Below are 19410 nucleotides of genomic sequence, written 5' to 3'. Positions count from 1 at the left end.
CGTTATGTCTTTGGTCAGATCACACGTGGTAGTAGTGTGACGACGACAAGTTGTGCTTGTCTGCTGAGGGGCACGAACTATATTGCTCCATGCGACCTACTAGGCCAGTTCAGTGAAAATAGTATGTCTTCTGATTACGCCGTAAGTATACATCTCCCTAGTCCATATCGTGTTGACACATATGTTTTCCCTCTTTATTTATAATATTGGGCCTAATGTAGTCACATCCACCGCCTGAACGAGCTGGGGGAGTAGTATATTTGTCAATTTGATAATTAGATCTCAAAGAATGTATTAATTATATTTTCACCCCGAAAAAAAAAATGAAGTCTTTATGGAAATTTAATATAGTGAATGCATTGAGATAGTAGTGGTTGATTTCAATTCGTCTATCTTATGAGAGGTGAGGAAATAACGAGAAAAGAGTGAATCAAGAAGCACTTTATCATTTTGTTTGGTTGTAAAAGTCTTTTAACATATCTTTGATGCTGTTGAAAAATAAGTTCACCTATATATCCACTAAATTATTATATATAAATTAAAAAGGTAATATAATTGACGTCGGCAGATTTAATCATCCTTAACACTTGTTTAATTCATCAACTCAAAAAAGTAATTATATCCCATTTTCTGAAAAAATTAAAGATTCGATGCCCCATCCATTTATTTCCATAGTGACGCACAAGAAAACCCAAATCAAAACTTGGAATTTTTAATTATTTATGTTGCCAAAATAAAAACATATGTTTTTTTTTTTTATGCCTAAACCATAGTTATATGGTGTAGGTGAAATAGTTTTGTAATTTGTTAGCTTTATTAACACCTTGTACTCGTGTATACAACATAATCAAAGCATGAATTCATAGGAGGAAAACATTGCTAGAGTATATCATATTATTTGATATTATAGAACTCTTTTAATATATTCAGTTACGTACCTAGATTAGTTATGATTAGTTACCTAATTAAATTCTATTACCTTGTAATATTTCTCTACATGTATTCAATGCAAATCAACCCATAACCAATGGGGTTTTCTATTATGTCTTAATTTTCTCTTTCTCCTATTCTATTCTTCATATATGCATTTTGTTGAATGACTAGCTACTTCCATTTATAATGATGCCCAAAATTGCCCTAATAGTAATAACAATGAAATGAAACGGGTCTCAGGATAACGAGAAGTCCAAGAAAAAAGAAAGTCCGTCTGAGAAAGAGTCCAATTGCCTTACGAGACCTGTAAAAAAACTGTCGGGAAACTATTTACGACGTTAGCGTTTCGATGATCAAGTCAGTCGAGTAGAGTGTAAAACAATATATATCTCTCACCGAGATAAATAATAGTGTATCGAATGTTTCATAGGGAGAGAAGGAACATGCTTTTCCTTGTGTTTCACGCTTGTATTTATACCTCCGATCCCATGGGGATAGATCTGGTGGGACATATGTCTTATCAAGCCACGATGCACATGCAAGGTAACGCGACTTGCTTCCAAAACTCAATTTACCTAGTGAAAGCGATCTGCTTCCTCTTACTGCAATCTAGGTCACTCCATGGTTGCTCTTAACTACCCTAAACGAGCTCGTTGTTGGTTGGTGGACCTATTTTCAATCAACATCACGATGTAGGTTTTCCACCCCTATTTATAAAATTGGATCGAATATAGTCACATCTACCACTTATACATACCCTATGTAGGACTATTTAGTACGCTTAACAGTTGTAATGAATGAGACGATCTTTATTCTTGCCTCATTGGACAATTAATTAAGCCCCCATCAATTAAGTACTTGGAACTATGACTAGAATAGTAGAATGAAATATTTAAAAAATTGGGAATTCTTTAAAAAAAAATCCATTATTGAATTGAATATGGGAAAGGCTTTCTATTTGTTCCACCTTGGAAAGATAAACAAGATTCAAAAACAATTTCTCAACCCCCCATAAAAACATTCAATGAGTTGAGTTGACCACACTGTCACTGCAGTGCAGAGAAGATAGATAGCAAGGTGGTCTGAAAATGATCATCATCCCAAATAAAGAAAAAACAGAAAGAGATAATTGCCATTGGCCGTTAAAAAGATTTAGAATTACAAGAAAATATAATGCATCGGTAGGTGTACTTGAATTTTTCCTGTTTAAAAAAGAAAAAAAACTTTTCGGTTTTGCATAGTCTTGGAAGAAGATAACACACACAAAATGTGTGTGTTAGTGTGTGTGTGTGAGAGAAAGAAAGAAAGAGAGAGAGAGAGAGAGTGAGATGTTTGAGGAGAGTTTGAAAATAAAATAAGTGTGAGAGAGAGAAGAGAGAGAGATGTTTGAGGAGAGTTTGGAAATAAAATAAGTGAGAGAGAGAGGGAGAGAGAGAGTGTGTGGGGGCAGGCCCATAAAAAGATAAAACCACATCTATTCTTCCACCGTTAAAAACCCTTTTAGAATTGCTATATAAAGAGACAATACCACCATCACTTCTTCCACACATCAAATCAAAAGCAGTACTCCTTTTCTTATGGAACAGTTCCCCCACTATACTCTACTCTCTCTCTCTCTTTATTTTAGGGTTTCTTTCCCAAATTAGGGTTCTTTCTGTTCATCACCAAAAAAGAAAACACACCCTTCTTTCTTTCTGTTCTTTATGTATATATATATATATATAGAGAGAGAGAGAGAGATGAGAGGTGTGTTTGTGTATGTTGTCCAGTGATATGGGAAAGTGATAGTGTTTGTTTGGATGGATATTATTATTAAAAGGGGTAAGGGAGGTGACAGAAGAGAGTGAGCACACATGGTGTTTTCTTGCATGAATCTTTGATTTCTCACCATGCTTGAAGCTATGCGTGCTCACCCTCTCTCTGTCACCCCGCCACTCTCTCTCTCTCTCTCTCTCTCACACACACACACACACACACACACAAATAGATCTTCTGATCTGCTGTTTTTTTGTGAATCCCCTTAAACTTTATGTTATTTTTAGTGAAATAACATGGTTTTAGGGTTCATCACTTGATTTTAGGGTTTCTTGAGAGATGGGAATGATTTTAGATCTAGGGTTTTTTTTAATAAGTAATTTTAGATCTAGAGGTTATTGTGGCAAAACTGAAATAAAAGCTCCCAAATTTGACTCTTTTATAAGCTGATCTTCTATTTAGGTCATGTTGTGATAGAGGCCTTGTGGAAGGTTATGATTCTAATTTTCCTACATATATCCATTTAAATTTATAAGAAAATCTAGAGGTTTTGTTCTTATTTTTCTTGAAAAGTGTTGAATTTCCTTTCTAAGGCCATATATTTATATGTATGTATATATGTATGGTGTATTCACTATTTGTCATTTTGATCGGTTTATCGAAACACCACGAGGGGTTCAACAAATGCCACTTGATTCTGTCTCTATGCTTTATACAAGTCTTCCTCCACTTTTAGTGCACAAAAAATTGTTGATGTTACATAGTCTCTCTCTCTCTCTCTCTCTCTCTCTCTCTCTCTCTCTCTCTCTCTCTCTCTCTCTCGTTTGAGTATACATTGTCTTTGGCTAAGTGATATGATTGTCTTTGACTAGGTGGCTCTTATGCAATTGTATTTCTTGGTTTTGAGTGTTGTCTTTAATTTGTCTATGTGGTTTTCATTGAATTGTTTCTTATAGAAAAGAAAATCAATCTCTCTCCAATATATATATTAGTTTTTAATCTGAATCAAATGTTTCCTTTTTTTAATTTATGTACTAAGGTTTTTATTTTTTGTTGTATATGTATTTCAATGGATATTACAGGGATCAACTACTAATCGGAGCTAATAAGACGTTGCAAAGGAATTTTTTTTGTAATTAATTAATTAGGGTTTCAAGTTTCATTTATCTAGTATCATTAGGTCATATAATCCTTTCTTGTCAATCTTTAATCTATGCTGCATATATTTGTTTATATACTTTTTTCATATTATATTTATTTATGAATCATGGAACCACATGCAACCGATACGATTTATTTAAGGTTGCATATGAATAGAGATGGTTTGTTAAATTCTTACATATTATTTGGGGTGTTTTTCTGACTTGGAGCACTTAACCTATCACTCCTCTCCCTCCAACTACTCGATAAAGTTTATTAATAGTATCATCCATTTTCGAAGTTGGATTATGATTTCTCATCAATGAAAATTATTACGAAAGGTTGATGAATCACGCTAGTTAATATACGTGTGTGTGTGTGTGTGTGTGTGTGTGTGTGTGTGTGTGTGTGTGTGTGTGTGTGTGTGTGTGTGTGTGTTGAGTCTAATGATTTAGGTTTCGATCACAGAATTATGATATCGAAAGATTTCAACTGCAGTTTTGAATTTCAGGTAATTGCTTAGGTATATATCTCCAGGCAGGGATCCATAGAATGAATCAAGGGAGTTCTCATCTTGAATTGATCTTCAGAGTTATGACACATTAAGTAATTTGTTGTGATATGTATATAATTTGCGTATTTAGATGTAAACGGAAGGACGGGTTTCATTTTACGCATGCAGTGTGATCTATTACACACAAATCTTTGTAACAGTATACAAGTTATATATAATACATATATACTCAGTTAGTTGGAAGATAAATGTCGTCGCAGCCAAAGCACCACCTATCTTTTACAACGATGTATTTTATTCTACTCCTCCGTAAATTTTGCAGACATTTTAATGTGTATGAATCTACAATGATATGATATCCATTGTAATTAACTCGATGTAACATCTATGAGGCCATAACTAAACTTCAACCGATACAATAGAAGCGGACCAAAAAAAAAAAAAAGGAATGATCACAAATCGTTTTGTAATATTGTTGATTCTTGAATTTCTTCATTTACAGCTGGATTTGCCTTTTGTGGGCTCGTATAATTTTGTTCTTTTTCGCCAAGGCTAGCGCTTGCAGTTTGTACAATAGTATGATGAACCCCATTCTCTGATGTTTTATTGGCTCCAGCATAATGAATAGTTTTTGGTGCTTGTTTTGCTAATAATCTGTCGATTCCAACAAATAAGTTTTTCGCATCTGAGATAAGAGCAGCTCCACCAAGGTAACAACGACCAAAGAACGTAGCACAATGTGGAAAAACAGTCTGCAGAATATGAATAAAGGTGCAAATTATTATCTGAAGCTAACGAAAAACTCTTAAAACAGTTTTTTGATCGAAGTTTTTTTTTACCTCAATGAATGCTTGGCAGAGTTTAGTGAAAAGGATGGATTCGCTGTCTTTGAGAATCCTAGTTGTACTGTATCTTAGTAGAGAATCGGAAACCGCCTGTAAACTCTTGACTAATTCCTGAGCAAGAACATGCTTCAAACTTAATGGAGCACAAGGGCGTAATTCGTTCATTGCTGCAGATACACCTGCCATGACCGAAGATGAAAATTAAACAAACACTAAATTATTGTCGACTTTACCAAATTAAACGGAAATACTTTTAGATTGTGACTGGGATAAATATAATGGGGTTTGAAAGAAAAACATAAATATGAAAATCCAAGAAAAACTTTTTTTAGGAAAATGTGTTTGCTTTGGATGGAATAAATATTTTCATTTTACCCTCCGATTAGACGAGGAAATTGTTTTTACTTGATTCAATCAGAACCTTAGGAACAATCTAAGTTAAACACTGCGAACAAGTGAAATGAACTTTCAGCTTTACCATTGATAAAAACAGCAAGGGGTGGATGCTCCATAAGATTTGAAGGAGGCGAAACATCATCGGTACTTTCTTCACCCAAACTAGTAGCAGGGAAGCCAACTGCTGGCAACGGGACCCACCGATGAGAATCCAACACTATCTGGATTAATTAAAACATTTGACATACTGTCCGTCGTGGAAAGATTATAGTAATCCAAATTGTAAACATGCTATGCCAGCCACTATTATGTAATGGAAATTATACCTGGAAATTTTCAACAGCTGTACTCATATTCTTGGAAAACAAACTAAGCACTGCTCTGTTGTGAAATGAAAATATCCAGATGAGAGGTTTACTAATGCCAGCCAAAGTATGTAAAGGAACAAAAGGGGATGAATGTATATTTACTCTTGAAAAAGAGGGGGAAGCAGTCCTCGGAAATCCAGACCAACCCAACCAAGGCCCATAGCACAATACTGTAGAATACAGATGAGGAAAAAAATCGTATAAAACAGTACACACGTCATTTTTTCATACAAAACTACTGACATGAAGCTTTGAACCAAATGAGCAACTTCTAATGCAGAGGTATCTTGTTCAGTGTCAGAAGACATATGTGTACAAGGAATGGTAAAATTATAGTTCCTTTCCTGACTTTCTTTTCCCCCATTCTTTCTTTATATTTCTTTTCGAAATTGATTTTAGTAATCCAAATTGATTTTAGTTGGTATATTTTCCAATGAGTGGAACAACTTTCAAATTTTTGAATTGGGTTCTTGTTCTGACAACAGAATGGTGTTAACAGGGATCCAAGTTCCTACAGATCCTACAATATCAATGATCATCAAGCATTCATCTGCTTCCAACCATAGGATAAGCAACAAACGACTACTGTATGCGTATGCTGTATATTATCTTCACGAAGAACTTTTCACAAATGATGATAGGGAAATACATAGCCTAGCTTTGATGTTTAACATTTTTGCTTTTCTTAATTTCTTTATGATTATACGCTATATTTATCTACTTTTGTTTGGGCCGACATTTGGGTTGGGGGTGGAGAGGCAATAGAAAGGAGCAACACTAGTGACAAAGAACAATAACAAAATCTTACCATGCATTGATCCAGAATGTTTGACAAAGATCCACCTTCGGTTATCTTAGGAAGCATGATTTTAAGGGTCTTCAAGTGCGAGGTAATATGATGCATGGCCCAGTCAAATAGAAGGCCTCCATCATAATTTTCTTCATTTCCTGATGTGTCATCAGCAAATATGGCTCGGTACTGGTTAACAACATCAAAAAGATGCATTCTGTAACAATTTACCATCCGTTTCAAATATTCATAGGGATTTCTCTGGTCTAAATCATCCAGTATTCCAGTAAGCCAGGCTTCGCGGCATCTCAAAAACTGATGAATGGAAAAGGATCCTTGATCAGAAACTAACAATCATAGAAAAGTAAAAATAACCCTTGACCAAGGACCATAACACACAGATAACGTAAACGTTGATCATATTACCTGTAGTCGCATTTCATACTCGGTGAAAACTCCTATTCGGCGTAAATACCCAATGATTCGAAGGCACTCGGGCAACTGCCAGAAATTAAAAATAATTCACATCTGAATTCTATTTGCTCGGAACTATACATGCTTCATTTAAAGTAAAAGTATAAAACATGGTACCTGAATGTTAGATCGAAGTTTCTGGAGAAGCTGATAAAGAAGAGACTGAGTGGTCTGCCGAACTTCTGCAGCTAGAGCCTGAATCAAGGGAATTCTTTTTTGATAGAGAAAATAAGAAATAGTGCCTCAAATAAATGCTTCAATTAGCTGGACAAATGGAACAAACTTGTGCTGCTTACAGAAGGAACTCACTTTGGGTGCATTGTAGTAAGTTTTGCTACAAATGCTTCTAAATCAAGTGCTTCGTCAAAATTTCCGTTCCTTACGCATCTGTATCAAACCAAAAATTAACTATAGTTAACAGGTAACATCGAGAATATCAAAGATAAAATTACAAGTTCACCATAAGATTGGGGATATACGTGTCCATGAGCTGAGGGATTTCAAGCAAATCAAGCAAAGTACTATGATTTGCCAGTAATGTTTGATTCATCTTCCTTTTCTCCAGAGTATGTTCTGCCGAATCGACAAATTCAGTGCAACCAGACGTTAGCTTTGGAATTTCAGCTATCTGCAGAAGAGGAAAAGTATGTAGGTAATCTCCATCAGTTTGTCATTGTGCTCGCATTGATAATACGAGCACGACGCAGAAACAAAAGGCAGTAAACTTATACCAGCATTCATGTGTCCAACTCCAACACTATCTAGAGTTTCTAAACTCAAACACCCCTCTAAATTCATAGGAGGTATAAATATTAAAACAAGCTCCGATTAATCCTTTTGCTTCATAAACGAACAGAATGAACATTCAAATTCACAAATACAATTCAGTTTTTTCTACCATGATTTCGCATGTTTCAGAACCAGCATTATTGAAGATGCCCAAAATGACTTTTATTACTCAATTTAGAACCTTCAAATTTCAAATCAAAATCAACAATTCACAAAGGAAAATACCAGAGACTCGAGATGTTTGTCGATAGAAGAAACCTCCTCCCGGATCTCGAGCAATGCATCCGCCGCCGCAATGAAAGCACGGTAATTGCCCACCGCCACCTCCTGCATCTGCCGCCGTATTCTCTCCGCATCCACTCTCAACAATTCCGGTTCCTTAGGTATCAGAAACAAAAAATAAAATTTAATAAATATTATTCAAATTGCAAAGCCTGGAGGTGTAATTAGCAAATTAAGATTGTGCAAAACCTTATGGAGGCGATCGAGAGTGAACGAGAGAAGTTCGGAGACATATGGCTGCTGGGCGGCGGAGGCGAGCGGGAGAAGATTCAACATCGCCGTCGTATAGTCGTCATTCGCCGGAGCTCGTGGCGACGCCATTGCCGTCATTTCTTAGAGCATCAGAGTTGGATCGGTGTTTACTATAGAGATCTGTTGCAGTGGGTTTTTGTCTAGTTAAAATGAGATTTTCTCTTTTGGATCTATATGATATTCGTAAAGTTTTAGGGAGGAAATTTGCAATTGTGATAAACCTTATGAACAATTTTGCAATTTCTGAAAAATTAGAAACATATGTGAGAATAATAATGATTAATTGCCAATTCATAGTTGATAAGAATATTTATTTTGAATATATTTGTATGGAAATATATTAAAAAAATTATATGTATAGAAAATTTTGTATATGTTTATATAGCATATTTATATATATACCCCTATACTTTTAATATTTACTCGTTTCTCCTAAGTTCTAGTATCCCAGTTTATTGAACATGTCGTTTCCCCGTATCGTTGTTTCCGCGTCCGTGCTACACAGTTCAGGATCGAAGAATAAATAATGGTATTTGCCCTTATTTTTTTAGATGAAATTTTTTCATTAATCATTAGTTAATCTAAATACATTGAGAAAAAAGATGACCTAATTAAATTCATACAAAAGTTGGGTGCAAAATGAACAAAAACAAAAGAATAAAGCCCCAACGAAGTGGCCGAACATAACAAGAAGCTTCCGAAGTATAGAAATAATAGTAAGGGTAAGAGTAATTCTGCTGCCCCATCACCGGTGGCACCGTCGTGCCCGGATTATACACATAAACCGATGGAGGTGGTGGAGGAGCACCGGCGCCGCCGCCCCACGAAATATACGACGGTGGAGGAGGTGGAGATTTGGCTTCTGGTGGCGATGAAGACGGCGCCAACGGTGAGGGAAGATCAATGTAGTATGGTTGCGGCGGCGACTGGTGGTGTACTGGTGGCGGCAGCGGTGGGGGGGAAGATTTTGGAGTAGCTGGTGACGGCGGCGATGGTGGAGGAGAGCAAATGACGGGGCACGTCTCGCAGTCGCTAATGCATAGCAAATCTGCCGGCGGAACGCCGCCGCCGCTTTGGCCTTCTTGAGATTGTGAATTAGTAGTAATGAATAATAAGATGAACATAAAAAGTAGTAGTGTACATTTTATTGCCATTAATAATGCAATGCAAGAATTCTTGAATATGTTTTCTTGTGGTTCATTAATATTGAAGAGTACTATATATGGATTTTATATATAGAGACACCTAGAATCTAGAATCATGTCTTTTATATATGCTTCAATAGTTTGAATATATTCTATTTAATTTGGATAAACAACATTAAAATCCCTATGCATGCATGCATGTTTTAAGGAAAACTTATTACAAATTCATTTTAATTATTACATTAAAAAAAGTTATATTGTGTTGTGCTTTTCTCCAGCCACAATCCATTTCCAGCTTTTCATTGTCCTTTTCTCCACCCACAATCAATTCCCCAACTTTTTTTAAGTGCTTTTCTCTCAACACAATCAAGAATCAACCTTTATTATAAGCACCATTGTTCTTCACTCTCCTAAACTATGGCTTAACGGTTGGAGCAACTGATCTAGTCTTATTTGACCAAAGTTCGAATCCACTAGCCAACAGTCACTACTCACTAGGTCAAGCTTGGTTAGCCTATTGTGATTTACGTCACTCGTATAATTTGCAAGTTATTTTACGGGAGTGCATAAGTTTACTCAGTGCAACTTATATAATTGATTATATATATAAATTGTCAATTGAAATATGGGTAGAGACTGCAGAAAATAGCATGAATATATACAGTTTTACTCACAAATTAAAATACTTGCTTCATATTCTATCAAAATGATTACACAACAAATTAAACCATCATATATCACTAGCAACAACCCCCACATACATATATACCTAAAATTGAACATAAATTTTTTTTTTTTCATTTTTTTTCCAATTTACAGATTTCCAATTGATTAATTCAATGAAGAGTTATTCTTATGGTTCAACACATACTCCATTCCAAGTTCTTTTAGCCTACTAAGCTCAGGCAATATAACCTTGGCAAGATCAGGCCTATCTTTCTTCCTCAACTCGGCACACTGAAGCGCCAGCTTCGCGTACCCAAACGCCTCGTCGACCGGCCAATCCGACACCGTCGGATCGAGCAAATCCCCAAACTGCCCCTTCTCCATCGCCTTCTCGACTTGATGAGTCAGCCCCATCGGCGGCCTAGCCGTAATTATCTGAAGCAGCATTACCCCTAGAGAGTAAATATCCGACTTCGTCCCCAATTTGCCCGTTTGTTGATACTCGGGGTCTATGTAGCAAAAAGTCCCGGCCGCTGACGTCATGTGGTACTGCGTGACGCTGTCGGCGACCGACGGTGGGACCAGGCGGGCCAGGCCCACGTCGCTGATCTTGCATGTGTAGTGGCGGTCTAGTAATATGTTTGCGGGCTTGAGGTCACGGTGGACTAAGGGCTCGGGCTTCGCTTGGTGGAGGAAGAGTAGGCCCGTCGCTATGTCGGCGGCGATTTTGAAACGTAGGCCCCACGGTATGGGGGGTGTGTTCCCCTTTCGGTAGAGGCGATCCTCTAAGCTACCGTTGTTCATGTACTCGTAGACTAGGCAACCGTACTCGGGGCATGCACCCATTAGTAGGACCATGTTTGGATGTCTCATGAAACTTAGGACTTCAACCTTCACATATATAAATTCGAAAATGTGTTTATTCTTTAATTTTGTTTTGAATTAAGTGTCGTTTTTGGAGAAATTTTCTTGTTCGGTACGGTGTTATCTAGAGGTGGGAATCGGACGAATTAGATAGGAATTAGCACTTTCGGATAAAACTTCAATTTTTTCAGAAGTGAAAAACTAATTCCGATTCCGTTTGAAAAATCGGAAATTGAAAAGTAAAAACTTGTTCCAAAATCAAAAACTTTCATATCGGAATCGGTATTTCCATTTTATTTAATCATCTAAAATATAGAACACAATTTTGATATTATAAGCGAAATTTTCCGGAAAATCGAAATTTTCGTCGTAGATATTTTCAGAAATTAAAACCGAATGGAAAATCGAAATCCAAACAATCAGAATTCGAAATGAGAAATAATGTTAAAAACAAGGGAGTATAAAATATACCTCTTGTTGGAACTGTTTTCTCCCTTGTGCAGCATCAGCCCTAAGAACTTTAATGGCTACCCTCGTGTGATCGAGTTTTCCTTTAAAAACGGGGCCGTAACCCCCTTCTCCGATTTTCATGGACCTCGAGAATTTATTAGTGGCTACTTCAATCTCCTCGAAAGTGTATTTTCGATAACGAATGTCGTTTTTCGACAAGTTATCGAGGGCTTGAATCTTTTCTATAGTCTCTCTTCTGGCTTTAAGCTCTGCATGCTTCCTTCTCTGCGTTTCTTTCACCGCAAGTTTCTGAGCTTTCTCTGCTGCTTCAATGGCTGCCCTGCATTTCGCTCTCTCGATTTCTACTAGAGCAAGCGCCGCCTCCTCTGCCATCTTCGCCTGCTCCAATCCATCTTTTCCCTGAATTAATTAGTAGTTCAATAATTTAATATTTCGCTGAATTAATAGAATTTTTCTGTTAGTCCTGACTGTATTAATTTATAGAGGTTTCACTGTATATATATACACTTACTGAATTAGACGACGAGTTCGCCATGTGATTATTGGCTACTTGTCGCGTGACGCTATTATTATTGTCAGAATTGTTCGATTTTGTGACGTTTGCCGTTGATCCGAAGCTGATTTCCGACTCGGTTAAATCAGTGTCCATTGAGCTCGAACTCGACGAAAACCTCGAGTCTCTACTCGAGACGTCGGTCCAATCGTACGACGAATTTTTCGACCACTTATTCGAGGTCTCGTAACCACCATCACTAACAAGTGAAGATTGATAGTAGTCCATTGAACCATTATCACTTAGATTTGAATTCTCATGCTTTATCATCTCAGAACTACCACTTAATCTATGCCCCTTTGCTGGATTTCCTCTGTCATAATTATATATATTTATTTTAATTAAATTAATTAGTTCTTGAATATTAATTAATGAATTACCTGAGAGATGGATGATCAGGTGACTGAAGTGGAGACGGAACTCGAGGAGGAGTCGAACTGGCTGAAATTTGTCGTGCCGCCGGTCGTATAGATTGTGTCTTGCCTTTCGAAATTACGTAAACGGTGCAAAAATCGGGTGCGGCTTTGTTTATTATTGTCGGTACATCATGTGTCCAAAATTTCCTGCGTGCTTGTCCAAATTAAATAAATATATACATAAATAAAATGCAAACTATTTGTGTGTGTGTGTGTGTGTGTGTGTGTGTAACCTTGTCATAAGAGTTCTTGAAGATGCACCAAGAACTACATTGGTGATACAGTGGCTGTTAATGTAGTCTAAAAGCGTGCTATGCACGTCTGCGCCTTCTAGTATTACAACTTGCATTACTATCTGCAAATTAAACATATTGTAAATTAATTTATTATTTAACCAGTGAGTGAATCAAATGAAGAGATCTCTAGAGAGAGAGAGATAGCTCGAGAGAGAGAGAGAGAGAGAGAGAGTTAATGGATTAATTACCCTTTTACGAGCACAAAAGGCGCGAAAATGTGTGAAGATTTCGTCGATTGAATCATCGTTAGCCTCGGGGGCTGGGCCCGCAGCGCTCGATCCGTCTGCATTTACACGGCATGAGAACATAAAATTATTCATGAATCTTCTTCTTATTCTGTGATGATTGACAAAAAAGGGAAATCAAATGGGATTGGATGTATTTTTATTTTTATTTTTTATATATTCTTGCATGATCAAAATTTATATATATAAATTTATATTAGATAGAAAAATGGATATATGGAAAAAGAAAGGGTACCTACGATGATTATGCATGTGTTTGGTCTTGACGTGGACAAGAATGAGAGTTGTGTTGGTGACAAGAAGATGTTCGACGGCCCATCGAACGGCGGAGGAGCTGTGCTTGTCTTTGTCAACGGCCACAACCGTTGGGTTGCCGTCGTGATGAATATGGGGTGCCATTTTTTTGTTTTTTTTTTTTTTGTATCTATATGTATGTATATATACGTTGTCTATTTATATTGTTTTGACGAAACGACAACGTGCGGAAGGTGGTGGTGGGTGGGTACAATGGGGGTTGATGATGATTGCCGCCGCTAGTAGTGCAACACCATGACCGCCGCCATCGCCACCGTGATCGCCACCGCAATGATCGATCACCACCTTCTTTGCAAATAAAATTTTGTCATGAAAAAAAAAAAACAAAAATGAAATTAAAGGGACAACCTTAATTTCATCCGAACTAGATATTTCCTTGTTGTTATACCTATGTGCAAGTATAATACATGTTTTTACTATTTTTACCTTTCTCCAAATCTAGCCACTCTTTTTTTTTTTTAATTTTTTTTTTCTGTATGGTGTTGATTCATCCACTAATAATAGTTCCGACTAGCTAATAAATAGAAACAAATTTAATGTAATAATCGTAATTAATATAATGGGTAAATTACGTCACCCCTTCTGTTTAAACAAAGTGAATTTGTAAAAAAAAAATATTATAATTCAAATTAATTAGGACCCCCTAGTTGAGTGTGGACTTTACACTTCAACTTATATTTTTGGGTAAATTACACACACCCCCCTGAGGTAAGCTTAAATAACTGTAAGGTCCCTGTGGTATCGATAATTACACTCAGCCCCCTGAAACGTAGTCAGAAACTCTAATGGGATAATGAATTGGATACGTTATTCCGATAGGGTTCTAACGGACTATTGGTTTCAGAAAGTGGTGGAGACAACAAAGAGCTATGGGTGATTTAAGAAATGTTCGGGAATGTTCGGGGAGCCATGTTACCCCATAGCTCTTTGTTGTCTTCACCACTTTCTGAAACCAATAGTCCGTTAGAACCCTATCGGAATAACATATCCAATTCATTATCCCGTTAGAGTTTCTGACTACGTTTCAGGGGGCTAAGTGTAATTATCAATACCACAGGGACCTTACAGTTATTTAAGCTTACCTCAGGGGGGTGTGTGTAATTTACCCTATATTTTTTCATCAATTTTTTGGTGCTTAAAGACTTGGTTACGTGTATAATCAAATAAACAATATCTCAATAATCAAATTAAAACTCATCTATTTTTCCACAATTGCAAATGAATCAAAAAAAGTTAATTAGTATAATCAAACATCAAATAAGGTTATAATTTCTGATATAATAATCACACCAACCAAACCAGACAATAAGCATTAATTAAACAATTATCAAAATCCATCATGATTTGACTAGCTAAGCTCAAATTAATTTTTAATTTTTATATCACTACAAAATCAAAAAACAAATCGTAATATTATTTTTTTTCAAATAGAGAAAAACAAAATCAAATTAAAAAATATATGAAAAAGACAAAACATATATACATATACATATACATATACAAAACGCGTAGTCTAATTCTCAACTCTTTCATCACCGTCTTTAACAAAACCTTCTGTTTCTCTCTCTACCATCTCTCTCTCTCTCTCTTATCTGTATCTATATATATACGTAAAGCTGAGCCCAGTTTTGAAAACCCCGATTTTGTAAAGTTAGACAATTTTCATGCTTTCACATTTGCGTTCACACGCATTCAACCAATCAGCTCAAAACTTTTTTTATACGAAGCTTTCGTTTTCGTTTTCGTTTTCAACACACGATTTGTAGAAGAAGAAGATGAGCGAAAGCAAACAGAGGAAGAGAAGACGGAGAGAAGAGAACACGAGCGACGGCGTTACGGAAGTTGACGGAAAACAAGCGACCGTTAAAATGGGGGTGAACGAGATCGTAACTTGTCTGGTTTTGCTCGAGGACCAAGAGAAAATCGATCTCGAAGAGGAGGAGAGAGCCAATCAGGAAGAAATCCTCCGATTCGAAGAAATCGACACCAGGAAAAAACGCGTGATGATTGATTACTACTCCGAGCTTCAGGATTTCCACAGAGATTCAGAACACGCCGAAGCTGCCCGCCGGAGAAAGTCAAAGGCGAATTCCTTCGCCGCCGCCGCCGCCGCCGCAATGTCCGTGGCCGCCGATTCATTCTCCGACGACAAAAATTCCGCCGTGCCTGACAACTCTCCGGCAGCCGCCGCTGGAGCCGGGACACAGCGACGGCTCTGGGTGAAAAACAGGTCTAGAGATTGGTGGGACCAATGCCAAAGCCCTAATTTTCCGGATGAGGATTTCAAAAAGGCGTTCAGAATGGGGAAAGACACATTTGATTTCATATGCAACGAATTGAGCTCTGTTGTTGCTAAAGAAAACACTATGCTGAGAGATGCGGTCCCCGTCAGACAACGAGTCGCCGTCTGCCTGTGGCGGCTAGCCACCGGCGAGCCGCTCCGCCTCGTTTCCAAGAAATTCGGATTAGGCATATCCACATGCCATAAGCTCGTCCTCGAAGTTTGCTCCGCGATAAAAACTGTTTTAATGCCGAAATACCTAAAATGGCCCGACGAAGAACAATTGAGTCGAGTAAAGGACAAATTCGAATCGATTTCCGGTATACCCAACATAGTCGGATCAATGTATACGACCCACATACCAATAATCGCCCCGAAAAATAGCGTGGCGGCTTATTTCAACAAGCGACACACGGATAGAAACCAAAAGACTTCGTATTCGATAACCGTTCAAGGGGTGGTTGATCCAAACGGGGTCTTCACCGATGTATGCATAGGCTACCCCGGTTCGATGCCAGACGACCAAGTCTTGGAGAAATCGACCCTTTTCCAACGAGCCAATGCGGGCTTCTACAACGGGGCCTGGATCGTTGGCGGATCCGGATACCCGTTGACAGACTGGGTGCTGGTGCCTTATACGCACCAGCATCTGACCTGGACGCAACACGCATTCAACGAGAAGATCGGGGAGGTACGGAATTGCGCGAGGGGTGCGTTCGAGAGGTTGAAATCGAGGTGGGGTTGTCTGCAGAAAAGGACCGAGGTGAAGCTTCAAGACTTGCCCGTTGTGCTCGGTGCTTGTTGCGTGTTGCATAATATATGCGAGATGAGGGGAGACGATGTGGAGGATGCTGTTAGGTTTGAGGTCGTGGATGACGAGATGGTTCCAGAGATTGGGTTGAGGTCCGCGAATGCTATGAAGGCAAGGGATACGATCGCGCATAACTTATTGCATCATAATCATGCCGGTACCTCGTTTCTATCGTAGAGCGTTTGAAGAAAATATTGGACTGTTGTACAATTCTTTGTGGTGTTAGTAGATTTTATGTACATGGAGAGGATTGTGTGTTGTAGCTGAAATCATAGTCATACAGAGAAACTATATACAAGTGGTAGTGTAGTTCTTACGGCAGTTAGAAATGGCTAGGTGGTTTAAATAATTTATTTTTATTATTTTTTCCATTGTTGTTGCTAACCAAAGTAATGTATTTTAAGATTGCAATAGAAATTTGATATTTATTTTATTTTATTTTATTGCTTATTTGCTTGGAATTTGTATATTGCTCTCAATTTCTTAACTTTGAATTGGTCCATTATATAGCATGCATAGACAACATATACAATTCCAAACCATACTTTAACTTCCTCACCTTAATAACCAAGTGTACAACTACCCCCACACCGTATACTTTCGATATCGGAATCGGCTTTTCTTTACCTAAAAAACAAATTTGCATTTTTATCATTGCAAAAATAGATAATACTTGTTAGCACATAGGGGCTTTGTCTCACCATTACAGCAGACACCTGAGTTCGTCGGTTGTCTCAATCAGTTGGAAGGCGAAAAGGGAAATGTGCAAAGTGGATCCTAAGGAGAGGGGATTCTGGTTTTCTGTCATCGAACTTGTAACCTGCATGTGCACACTAAAATCAACACGAGACTAAAAAAAAAATGCTTAGACGGGGAGATGAAGATCCAATAGATTATATTAAATGATTAAAAAATCCCATTAAATAATCCAAGGCATGTATTATAGAACATTAGACGGGGAGATGAAGATCCAACCTTGAAGGGCTTCCATTGCAGTAACAGCACACTTTGCGTCGGTGAACTCGACGAAGCACAGAACCATGGCCTTGTCTCCACGCTGTGTAAGAGAATTTTCGGTTGAGCCAATAAAGAAAAAAAGCAACAAAAAAAAACGAACTCATTCTGATGGCCACAATACCAGAAACAGGTTAACTTTTAATACGATGTAACGTAAAACGAAACTCATTCTGATGGCAGCATAACTAAAGAACCAAGTAAAAACTTACACGTCTCGGCTCCTTATGAACAACTCTAAGTTCCCTAAACCCAATAAATGGCCGAAAAAGATCTATTAGAAAGTCAAGGAATACTCCTGCGAATTTACATTTGCTGCGAGCCGAAGACACAGAATGAGATCTTTACACCTTTCCGATTTAATCAAGTATCAATTAGTTAACTCTGTTTTTAATTTATATAGATGAATAACATCCTCTTTAATAAATATATATCCCACAAAAATCAAGAAATTGCATGAAGGTAACTAAACTAGCAAGGATACGTCCGATTTCTCGTCTAGTAGAGTCGGTTGGAAGACCATCAACAAACAAAACATTCGACTCTCCAGCCGAAACGGGTGGGCCGTCGGTCCTCAACATTGAATTAGGTCTTCCGTAACTCACATCAGGTACGCCGGAACTAGTGCCTGAAACAACATCTCTTTGGCGAACTAACAAATTCGGATCGTCGAAAGAAGACGGATAATCCCTAAAGCTAGATCCACCAATCAATCCACTGACACCTGGTTCGGAATGAATGTCATCTACACGATATGCCCCACCGCGTGATGGTACGATCTAAATACCAAAAAAACGGCCATCGTTTTATGATTTGTATAATTAATTAACTACAGAGATGTCTGGAAGATCGATACGTGATAATACATACATCTTTTTGTAGAAAATCCAAGGGAGGAGCCCGCAAATCGATGGAGCTGTAAGGGTTATAGTTGGTCAATGTTGACGCTTCGGTCGACAAATATCCTGGAAAGCTCGCCTGCGGTATGCTTCCTGTTGCATACGAACAATATTACTACAAAAACGAGACGAATAAAAATCAATTATAATAGATTGAGACATAAGGCAAAACTGCATTCAATTGCTCCAATTGTCATAATTCTCCTTTTCTACAGGAAAAAAAAATATATAATTTCTCTGGGTTTTGCCTTTGTTCTACATAACAATGCTCTTCTCCTCTTCGTAAATAAATAAAATTACTGAAATTCACATATCTTCATGTGAATAAACTACTGAATCTAAGCTAATTAATAACTGAAAAAAAACAAGACGTAGTAAAATTTCCGGGTACACTATTAAGGAACGCAGACGAACCTCTGCCGGAGGACGACGAAGGAGCGGCGGAGGCAGCGGCGCCGTATCTCCAGTAAGGATCCCCCATTGAAATGGATGAATTTATGAATTGGTGGAATAATCAATTCAATTCTTCTTCTTCCTCTATTTAGGGTTTAATGATTTCGTCTGCAACCCAAAAGGAAAAACAGAGAACGTTTATGAAATGGTTTAATTAAAAATATTTTAATCTGTGCACACTGCACAGGTCACAGGTGCACTTCATATAATATTTTAATCTTTTAATTGTTAATATAATGCAATTAATTAATGAAAAGTTAAAGCCTACAAAACAAAAAATTATTAAAAAGAAAATGATCTGCCAGCTGGCAAGTGAGATCCAGTTTAGGGCAGAAGTGTCGTTTGCACCGGATCCGAACCTTGTGAGCTGGTTTTTATTCCCTACAACCAATCTTCGTGTACTCTCTCTTCTATTAACTTGTACTTTTCAATATAAAGAAATT

At 37.6% G+C, this 19410-nt stretch overlaps 3 protein-coding genes across 6 annotated transcripts; all 3 read right to left on the bottom strand.

Moving 5' to 3' along the window:
• Positions 1–4619: 4619 nt before the first annotated feature.
• On the bottom strand, positions 4620–8865 carry LOC105967218 (conserved oligomeric Golgi complex subunit 8). Its single transcript, XM_012991816.2, has 12 exons — positions 8476–8865; positions 8230–8382; positions 7695–7843; positions 7525–7602; positions 7333–7426; positions 7168–7242; positions 6760–7056; positions 6054–6121; positions 5910–5964; positions 5666–5804; positions 5182–5366; positions 4620–5094 (listed from the first exon to the last, which is right to left on the bottom strand). The coding sequence occupies exons 1-12, from the start codon at positions 8614–8616 to the stop codon at positions 4795–4797; spliced, it is 1734 nt and encodes a 577-aa protein (XP_012847270.2). The 5' UTR covers positions 8617–8865; the 3' UTR covers positions 4620–4794.
• A 1482-nt stretch (positions 8866–10347) lies between these two features.
• On the bottom strand, positions 10348–13905 carry LOC105967036 (U-box domain-containing protein 52). Of its 4 annotated transcripts, none has more exons than XM_088818189.1 (7): positions 13430–13905; positions 13138–13285; positions 12887–13008; positions 12618–12800; positions 12196–12550; positions 11685–12083; positions 10348–11240 (listed from the first exon to the last, which is right to left on the bottom strand). In XM_088818189.1, exons 1-7 carry the CDS (start codon positions 13591–13593, stop codon positions 10515–10517), a joined length of 2097 nt encoding a protein of 698 aa, XP_088674315.1. In that variant the 5' UTR covers positions 13594–13905; the 3' UTR covers positions 10348–10514. The 4 variants fall into 4 exon arrangements, with proteins under 4 accessions (XP_088674315.1, XP_088674316.1, XP_088674318.1 ...); XM_088818190.1 differs by having other exon boundaries at positions 13138–13232; positions 13434–13905; XM_088818192.1 differs by having other exon boundaries at positions 13138–13232; positions 13430–13901.
• A 3175-nt stretch (positions 13906–17080) lies between these two features.
• LOC105967241 (RNA-binding protein 2) lies at positions 17081–19200 on the bottom strand. The gene is made up of 8 exons (XM_088818188.1): positions 19128–19200; positions 18929–19088; positions 18486–18607; positions 18100–18394; positions 17828–17889; positions 17577–17658; positions 17303–17421; positions 17081–17228 (listed from the first exon to the last, which is right to left on the bottom strand). Exons 2-7 carry the CDS (start codon positions 18993–18995, stop codon positions 17336–17338), a joined length of 714 nt encoding a protein of 237 aa, XP_088674314.1. The 5' UTR covers positions 18996–19088; positions 19128–19200; the 3' UTR covers positions 17081–17228; positions 17303–17335.
• Between the last annotated feature and the right edge of the window lie 210 nt (positions 19201–19410).

This window comes from Erythranthe guttata, chromosome 5, assembly GCF_056151865.1.
Source record: "Erythranthe guttata isolate IM_541 chromosome 5, IM_541, whole genome shotgun sequence".
Lineage (NCBI taxonomy): Eukaryota > Viridiplantae > Streptophyta > Magnoliopsida > Lamiales > Phrymaceae > Erythranthe > Erythranthe guttata.
Note: the sequence above shows the minus strand (reverse complement) of the source record. Positions and strands in the feature narration are given on the sequence as shown.

What these genes read in the sequence shown, in the direction of transcription:
- LOC105967036 (XM_088818189.1), bottom strand. Translation starts at nt 13,593, where the DNA reads ATGGCACCCCATATTCATCACGACGGCAACCCAACGGTTGTGGCCGTT. An exon ending in CGAACTCGTCGTCTAATTCA is followed by an intron (nt 12,084 to 12,195) that starts GTAAGTGTATAT and finishes TAATTAATTCAG; the next exon opens with GGAAAAGATGGATTGGAGCA. An exon ending in GAAAACAGTTCCAACAAGAG is followed by an intron (nt 11,241 to 11,684) that starts GTATATTTTATA and finishes ATATATGTGAAG; the next exon opens with GTTGAAGTCCTAAGTTTCAT.
- LOC105967218 (XM_012991816.2), bottom strand. Translation starts at nt 8,616, where the DNA reads ATGACGGCAATGGCGTCGCCACGAGCTCCGGCGAATGACGACTATACG. An exon ending in CTCTCGATCGCCTCCATAAG is followed by an intron (nt 8,383 to 8,475) that starts GTTTTGCACAAT and finishes CTGATACCTAAG; the next exon opens with GAACCGGAATTGTTGAGAGT. An exon ending in ATCCCTCAGCTCATGGACAC is followed by an intron (nt 7,603 to 7,694) that starts GTATATCCCCAA and finishes GGTTTGATACAG; the next exon opens with ATGCGTAAGGAACGGAAATT.
- LOC105967241 (XM_088818188.1), bottom strand. Translation starts at nt 18,995, where the DNA reads ATGGGGGATCCTTACTGGAGATACGGCGCCGCTGCCTCCGCCGCTCCT. An exon ending in TGGATTTTCTACAAAAAGAT is followed by an intron (nt 18,395 to 18,485) that starts GTATGTATTATC and finishes TTTGGTATTTAG; the next exon opens with ATCGTACCATCACGCGGTGG. An exon ending in TTCATAAGGAGCCGAGACGT is followed by an intron (nt 17,659 to 17,827) that starts GTAAGTTTTTAC and finishes TCTCTTACACAG; the next exon opens with CGTGGAGACAAGGCCATGGT.